The sequence below is a fragment of the Aptenodytes forsteri genome, unplaced genomic scaffold (genome assembly GCF_000699145.1).
Source record: "Aptenodytes forsteri isolate BGI_AS27 unplaced genomic scaffold, ASM69914v1 Scaffold49, whole genome shotgun sequence".
Classification (NCBI taxonomy): Eukaryota; Metazoa; Chordata; class Aves; order Sphenisciformes; family Spheniscidae; genus Aptenodytes; species Aptenodytes forsteri.
This window is the reverse complement of record NW_008795125.1, coordinates 5,553,386-5,561,744: the sequence shown is the minus strand read 5'-3', so window position 1 is coordinate 5,561,744 and position 8,359 is coordinate 5,553,386. Positions and strand designations below refer to the sequence as shown.

The 8,359-nt window shown below is 49.3% G+C and overlaps 1 protein-coding gene and 2 non-coding genes across 6 annotated transcripts in view; 2 read left to right on the top strand and 1 right to left on the bottom strand.

The window, feature by feature from the left end:
- The window catches only part of FAM83A (family with sequence similarity 83 member A), an 11,562-nt gene extending 5,887 nt beyond the window's left edge, over window positions 1-5,675 (bottom strand). For 2 of the 4 annotated variants that reach the window (XM_009277220.2, XM_019471515.1), the window contains exons 1-3: window positions 5,395-5,675; window positions 4,597-5,206; window positions 1,518-1,685 (exon numbers count right to left, since the gene is read on the bottom strand). In XM_009277220.2, coding sequence (XP_009275495.1) covers window positions 1,518-1,685; window positions 4,597-5,172 — 744 coding nt within the window. In that variant the 5' untranslated portion in view covers window positions 5,173-5,206; window positions 5,395-5,675. Of the gene's footprint in view, window positions 1-1,517; window positions 1,686-4,596; window positions 5,300-5,394 lie in introns of those variants that run through there. The other 2 variants (XM_009277221.2, XM_019471514.1) reach the window with 2 other exon arrangements.
- Window positions 5,676-7,396: 1,721 nt separating this feature from the next.
- On the top strand, window positions 7,397-7,469 carry TRNAM-CAU. Its single transcript has one exon. It is a non-coding gene; the product is annotated as a tRNA-Met (tRNA).
- Window positions 7,470-7,498: 29 nt separating this feature from the next.
- TRNAM-CAU lies at window positions 7,499-7,571 on the top strand. The gene has a single exon. It is a non-coding gene; the product is annotated as a tRNA-Met (tRNA).
- The last annotated feature ends 788 nt before the right edge of the window (window positions 7,572-8,359 follow it).

The window sequence follows — 8,359 nt, the reverse complement described above, 5'->3', positions numbered from 1 at the left end:
AAAATAAATGATGAAAGGAGTGAATTCTTTTTTTTTTAAATTAAAAATGAGAAAGAAAAGGCCCTTTCCCCCCACTGCTTTTAGCTCTTCACTTCCCCGATGTCTGTTATGATTTCTTCATGGACTCTTCAATGTTATATTTGAAGGTTTGGGGCCAGAGGAAACCTAGCCAAGCTCTCTCACCTGCCACAGGGTTACTTGTTTCAATGGGGATATAAACTGCATGGAAATTCGCACAGATGGAGCTGTGTTGTGTAACGATAACTGATGCTACCCCTACCAAAATGAGTACAAGATGTGTCCATAGCTGAGAGCAGTCTGTTACCTCTGCTGACACCCCAGCAACAATTTGCTCTAGCTGTAAGCTCTCTTGTTTTACATTGGCTATGGCACAATACAGCAGGACAAAACCTCTGCTCTTCCAGTCCACCTGGGCCTGCAAGGACGTACGTGCTGCTTTTCTGGTGCAGCCCAGATGAATGGCGTCCTGCAGGATCAGATGCAAGTACATGTGTGGGTGGAGAAGCAGGTCAGTTTGGCCCATGCAATGCTCTGTGCTGTCCTTGTGCCTGAGCAAATGCATTTAAGGCAGGTCAGGCACCCAGACCTGACTCTGCTGTCCGTATGCACACTTTGCAGAATCAAGGCCTTAGTAAATGAGTGGCACCAAGGATTTGGCTCACACATTGTCAGAGCCTGTGTATTGTAGCAGCATACTTACAATAAATAGCACAGGATTGTTCTCCCTAAGGAGTGAAGGTTTACAGACATGTAAACATGGTTATGAGCATGTTTTATTAATTTCAGTTTCTTTATACATTTGGGGTGGAATTCAGCTGTTGAAACACTAGTTTCTGGTGCACGTAAGATGCCCTCAGGTCTCCTGCCCACCCTCCAGCTGCCGTTCCAGAAGGCCGTTGCCTCTGCGGTATCAGCCATCCCCACGAAGATGCCACAGGTGCCCTACAGCATCTCAAGCCACAACAGAAATGGTCCCTAGGAGGTTATGTTTAAGGTCAGTTCCCTCTGGCAGAGATGAAGGTGGACTAAGCTAACAGCTAACTAAATTTGAGGCTTTATCTTTAAAACAGAGCTTTAACAACATGTTTTATCAGAAACCACCTAGTGCAGCCAAGGTATTGCCATGCAAAAGAGTTTTGTGCGCCTGCTACCCGTGGCTGCCAGACCACAGCTGCTGCGGAGTTATTAAACAGAAGCAGTCGTAAGGTTTATGTTAGACAACTCTACTAGGGGACTTAAGCTCTGTTTCAAGACTTCAGGGCCGAGATTAGTTTCACCTAAGGACCTAATGGAAACGCCTTAACTTCCTGTAACATCCATGGAAAAGTGTAGGCATCTTCAGAGGGGAATTAGGTGCGCTAATGCTACCTCTGGAAATCTCTTGCTCCCTTTTAATTACAAGGTGGACTGACCTTAGCATAACCATGCTTCTAGCTCAGCGTGCCTAAAGTTAGGCAGACGAATCTGAGCCTAAGAGCTTCACAGAGCCACAGTACCTTGAAGAGATCCTCAGCAATTTGCAACTTGTCGCACATCTCCGAGAAGAGATTTATACTGCCATGATCGAGCAACAGGTAGACAAACACCATGCGCTTGTTAGCTGCCTCCAGGAGGTCACAAAGAATCTCAGTGTCTGTGAACACATCCATCACGATAGCTAGCACCTAGGGGGGAAAAAACAGGCATTAGCAGAGTCAATTTACATAACTTAAGGTTGCCTGTGAGGCCACTGAAATGTAGTTTACTTTTTAAAAAAGAATATTCCAACAAACGCAAATCTTCAAAGACATATGTGGATATTTCTTCTGGTTTTCTCCCTAAGTGCCTGAATCAGTAAAACGACAAGACATGTTGCATCATTGTTTTATTGCTCATATAAAGCCAATATAACACGCAACTTACGCACTTCAGTTAAGCTCTTTTAATCATAAAACACAAGATGACCCATGAATTTGTAGGTGAGATTTCAGCAGGAGGAAATATATTGAAGTGATAATCGGAGAATAATAAGGATGTAGCTAAAATAAAAGACTGCAGCCCTTGCCAAACAGCTGACTAGCTTTCGTAAGTCGCATGCATTTAGCAAGAATCACTGGATGATGCTTTCTCTGTTATGACTTACACCTGGAATGGTCCTGACTTTAAATCCTCACTCTGTCGGTGGTGGTGGTGCGACAGACTGCAACAGCTCCATCTTTTTTTGTTTTTTTACAATGATTTATAAACTAATTGTCTCATTTTAACCATACATCCATGCTTCCCAATTCACAACTGGCAGGACAGTGTGTAAAAGTCTCATGACTGGGCATAAAAGCCCCAACAGCTACTTAAATGCACAGCCTCCAGCCAGCGTGGATCGAAGGAACAGTAAATGCGATATAAACCCACTTCCATACTCCAGCCTCTACGCTCAGCATTGGGCACGGCCTCATGAAGGTCTTTGTTGATGTCTGCTGTTGTCCATGGGAAGGGTCATCTCCCTAGGGCAATTCAGCCCAGCTAATACCTGACTTATCCTCAGAAGGTGCCTATTTGTCCATTGACTAGAAAGGGAACCCTTGATAATTGTACTCACAGGATATCGTCTTCAATCAAAACAAACTTTACAGTATCTCTGCAGATCTGTCTTACTAATTGCTTCCAACTTGCACTGAATCTTACTCCAAAGCCTGTGCCGACACCTGCCAGCAAGCTTATTCCCTTCACCCCCACGAGGAAATCCTACAAGACCAAGCACATCCTGTGCGGCCAGCATCCTGTTCAGGCAAGCCAAATGATTCGCGGATCAGTGAGGATCCCACACCTTCCTTCTGCTGCCAGAGCCCGGTGCTTCAGAAAGGGCCTTGCCAGTGCTTGGTAAGTGGCACAATTATGTCCAGTATCTCACATCCACACTTACTGTTAACTCACCTTGTCTTTTTAAACGGCACAATACCACATCCAGCCTCACCGTAGCTCCAGACCACTCTCTCTAGTACTGCTTTTTCACCAGCTGTTCCCAATTTGTGTTTCTGCACCTGACTTTCCGCTCTTACTTGCAGTACTTCTCGCTTCTTTTGCCCAAATTTCATTTTACGATTTGCACCTATTCCACAAATGTGCTAAGATTATAGTACTACTTGCCAATCCTTTGCAGTTTGATGTCCTCCACAAACTCAGTCTTTATTCTGTTGTTTAAGTCATTAATGGATATATCAAATACTAGGCTACCCAGGACAGACCTTTATCAGATACTAATTAATAAATGCTGCCATTGAAAAACTGTACTCAAAAAGCAGTTGCCAAATTTATACTGTGAGTAAGTGTTGCTCCAGCAACTTCTTGTAATGTAAATTAGATGGTTAAGAAGGTCATGTGAACCATGGATTTATATTACATTTCCCAATTTTTCCCCTACAAGTTTTCTCCTCTTGGGACAGAAAATTGGCCTGGGTTCATACTTTACCTGATGTTTATTATCCCAGAGACATTTCTTCTGTTACTGTATCATTCTGATGCCGCCAACTTAAAATGACTGATCTGTAATTCCCCTGATGTGCTGACCACTTGTTGCCTTTGACAGGGCAGTTGCCAACGGGCATTCTTCGCCCCTGCGATTACACTCAGCGTTATTGGACCCAGCACTTGCCCTTACAGGAGAATAATAAAGCGAAAGTCTGTAACTCCAGTGGGCTCCGCAGCCTGTGCCAGACAGCAGGCACTACAGCCTGGTTTTGTTCCTGACCGTTCCCCTGTGAAAACGCTAGTGGCGTCTCAAATTTATACACAGGGAAAACTCCTGGATGATGGTAAACACAGCCCTGAAATGTCAAATTTTTTTTTTTCCAGGAAAACAGGAGAGCTGCCAGAACACACGACAGAGACTTTTTGTCACCCTCCAGCTGCTCAGCTTCTGGTTTCCCAGTGCATGGGCAGCCTGGCTTGCGGCTGGCACCTCTCTGTGGTCCCCCTGTCACTTGTCTGTTGTCAGGGGCATCATCTGTAGCTTTCCCACATGCCAAGTTATGCTGCAGAGTCTCTGTATGCAGCCCATGTGGCATTTTTAGTGATACTGACAACATATTAGGGATGAAAGGTCTTTTTTCTGAATAATTTCTTTCCTCTGGGGATGGCTGCTGGCACATCAGACACACATGCCCTTCTCCAGGCTCCCCTTCACCCACATCTCCCATCAATCCCCTAAAACAATCGCTAATGGCTCAGAGCTCGCATTAGCTTAATTCTCATTACCGGTGCAATGGTCTGAATGGAGCAAACCATCCTGCTGGTGATGCATGAGAAGGGATAGAGCCCAGCTGCCCTTTCTACGGCACATTTGCTCTGCCAGGTTAATGGGAGTTTAAAAGAAGAGGGAATGCTTTTTTTTTTTTAAGTCACCAACATAAAAAGGTGTTGGTGTGAGTACAAAAAAAAGCACTGCCTGTGTTCAACAACGGGCTCTTTACAGCTATTTTCTAGAGCAAAGCTACTCTGCAACGCACAAGGCTGGCTCGGATCAAACACCGCATTTACCTGACTTTTTTAAGAGCAGGAAGACAACTGAGTGCAAAGGGGACAGCAATTCTCTCCCCCTACCTGAGTGGTCTTGTTGATGTACCGGCGTATGATGTCTCTAATGTTGCTGTTCTTCTCTGTTTGGAAATACACAGTGGCGGTGGATTTTTCCTTTAAATAGGGCTTCTCCGCTGTAATCCATGTGTGCAGCAAAGCTGGCTCACTGCTGTCAGAAATGGTGGGGAAGTAGGTCCCTGAAGGGAGCGACCCGGCATCGGTCTGCTTTGGCGCAGCCGTCCCATCGGTGGCCAGGGACTCCTGTGCATAATAGGATTCCCTGGCATTATCCTTGATGTACTGAGCTTCCACCGAGGAGAGGAAATCCACCTCGCCCTCTTTGCTTAAAGTTTCGAGGTAGGAGTCTGTCCCACCATCCAGGAAGGCGTCAGTGGCCAACCTTATGCTTTCGTTGTGGCTGAAATCCGCTTTTGTCAACTTCGTGGACTGGTTCTTGATATCCTCCAGCCTTTTCCTTATCTTGCCCATGTGTCTGGAGTGGCTCATGGCTCTTTGTCGCAGCAGTCGATCTGCCAGGCAGGCACCATGCATATGCACAGCGCAGGCAGCGCAATTGTCCTTCTTGTTTGGAGACTGCATTCTGGCGTGAAATCGCCTCGGCTGAACGAATTAACTATGAATAAAAATAAAGAGATCTTATTACCTCAGGCAAATTCACACTCCCTGATTTCGTTGGTACAATTATCTTCAAAAAAAACCCGAAGCTTGTTTCTCAGGTGGTGGGGTACTTCGGCAACAATCTGTTTCCAGATGGGACAAAAGTGCAAAGTCGATTAGATTACTTATCTGAGAGGCACCCACCTCACCCCCAGGGCATATGAAGGTTTCGAGTCCAATTACCAGGGCTGTCCGATTCGGTTGTATTTCCCTTCCTGTCGCATCCTGTGAAATGTGAGAGAGGAAAGCACTCAAGCAAAAGCAAGTAGGCTCCCAAGCATCGTTGCACAATCTTCAAAACAGCTTGAGGCTTCTCTGTCTTCCCATAGCATTTGTTATGGAGCAAAAACAACTCTGACATTGAACTGGGACAGAGACATCAGCCATGTCCGTAGCTTCAGAACAGCAGAAAGGGTCACGGTCCCTTGGCTGCAACTACATGCTGCCACGCAGGCTTAAAAATAGACTTGAACTTCGTCACTGTGCCCTGTTCGTAGTATGTTGCTATTACCATAGACGATTCACTCATTTACTTCTTTAAAGCTTTGTGACTACGCCATCCTATTAAAAGAAAAATACCCCTTCCCAAACATCCTGAATATTATGTGGAGGGAGGGTTGTGAGCTGGCCTCAAAGCATCAGAAATACAAACACTCATCACTTGATTGTGCACATTTAGGGCTGTTTGGTTGGTTTCTTTTTTTTTTTTTTCCAGGCTGCAGCTTCTGGAGTCACGTTGTCCCCGTGGCAGCTCGGCTGCTATGTCATTAGCAGGACGGAGGTGCAGGTTCGCAGCGGGGTGAGAGGTGCAGTGCCTCCAGGGAGCCAGGCCGACTGGTATGACTGCGCGGGGGTGAGGAGAGGCAGGGTGGGAAGGCACCTTGCCTGAGGTACGCCATACATACCTGTGTGCATGCTTTAATGCAGAGGCACGTGTGACACAGTTTTCTCAAGCAGGTTGAGTTTGCCCTCACCCTGCATAGCTCAGCATCCGTAAACCAGCGTGCCACGGCTCTGGAGGGGAGCGCAGGATCAAGGGGACACACCAGTCTGGGCTCTTGCACGGGGGTACGGGCTGCTGAAGGCACGTCTGAGCGGGGAAAGGGTCCTGCTGCTCTGACCAACGCACTTGGGACCATGGACTTCTGCAGGGCCACTCAGACTGACACAGGCCCAGTTTCTCCAGGGGAGCTTCCCAGATTCTGGGTCTATGTCAGATGCCTTATGAGGGGAAAAAAAGTAATTACACGTGACGATGACACAAACATATACATATGAAAAGAGAAAAGGGTATGAAATGGTTCAGATTTTAATCCCGGAGCCACAGAGGGCAGGAAACACCCACCTGGGGGCCGAGGAGAGGTGGTGGTGGGGCCCGTCCCCGAGCTGCTGGTGTGTTTAAGAACTATCCTGTCCCTCCCCCCCACCCCCAACATCCGCCCACAGCTGTCAGACGCGGCCAAAAGTCACTAATTATCTACTGACCTGTTCTGCACAATTATGCCGAAAATGATGCCACCTAATTATCCTGACATGCAAGATTGCGCCCTGTGAACGCCGATCGGCCCTCCCTGTGCCCAGCAGGGCTGTCACCCCCCACCCCGGCCAGGACCAGTGCTGTCACCTCGGGTCCCACATGGTTACCCAATGTCCCACACAGTCACCCTGGTCCCCACATGGTCACAGCAGGGCCCCACGCAGGCCACCAACGGTTGTCACCATGGAGCCTCACAGTGTCACCCCAGGGAACCCCCGTTGTCACCCTGGGGTCCCACTTGGTCACTCCCGTGTCCCACATGGCCACCACAGGATCCCAAACCATCACCATCAGGACCCACACAGTCACCCTGGGGCTCCATAGCCACCACAAAGCCCCGCACCGTCTCCACAGGGCCCCACTCAGTCACTGTGGGGTCCCACACGGTCACTCCGAGGCCCCACGAGGTCACCGCGGGACCCTCCGGCAGGGAGCCCGCTAGAGCAGTCGGAGGAAGGACGGCCCGGGCCGTCCCTCCCGCCCCTCGTTGTCCCTCGGCGCGGGCTCAGGCGGCCGCGCAGCCCTCAGCGGCCCTGGCAGGACGAGGCGCCGCCGGGGCGGGGCCGAGGGGCAGCGTCGTGAGCCAGCGCAGGGAGGGTACTTTCAGCCGCCTCGTTAGCGCAGTAGGTAGCGCGTCAGTCTCATAATCTGAAGGTCGTGAGTTCGATCCTCACACGGGGCAAAGGCGGGGAGCTTCTTTTCTTCTGCGGCGGGACGTTAGCGCAGTAGGTAGCGCGTCAGTCTCATAATCTGAAGGTCGTGAGTTCGATCCTCACACGGGGCAAAGGCGGGGAGCTTCTTTTCTTCCTGCGGCGGGACGAGGCCCCCCCGGCCGGAGCCCGCAGAGCTGCCGCGGCCCCCGCGCTTTTAGCTGCGACAGAACCCGTACAGAATTGCTCTCTAACCCCTTAGCTTTGTCGTTGCTGTCGTGATTTACGAAGCTGTAGTGCCAGGGCAGGGGCCTGTGTCTCCTGGTTGTGCACTCACGGGAGTAATTTCCACGACGTATATTGTTCAAAAAAAGCACTTCGGCAGAGGGTTTTCTGCATTCAAGCTGTCTGCAAGCCCATTTCAGGATTTGGGAATGGGGAAATCGGTCCCGCTCCTGCGGTGGGCTGCGGGGTAAACCCAGGGCGCAGGCAGGGCCGAGGGGTCACGCGGCCCCCGGCAGCAGGCAGGGACCAGGAGCTGCTACTGGGGCACGACAGGGCACCAGCTCCTGCCTGCTGGAAACGCTCTGGTTTATGCACATTCACAGCTGTAACGTTTTTACAAACCGTAAGTGCGGGCATATATGGGCCAAGGCGCTAGCCAAAAACTTTGTGCGTTTTTCTCTTTAAATATAGAAATTATCACATGTAAACTCCAAGACAGTCATCAGAACAAGGCACTTTCCTCATCTACTCCTTCTGCCTCCCAGAGATGATCTTTGCCTGTTGCGTTTTTCTCCCTTTGAAAAGGGACGATGCCTCTTCCCCGCACTCTGCTGAGGGCTGCCATGAGATTTCCATGGATCCCTGTTGCTGCTAATGTGACTGTTTCTGGTTCTAGACGCTAATAGGATGCTAATAG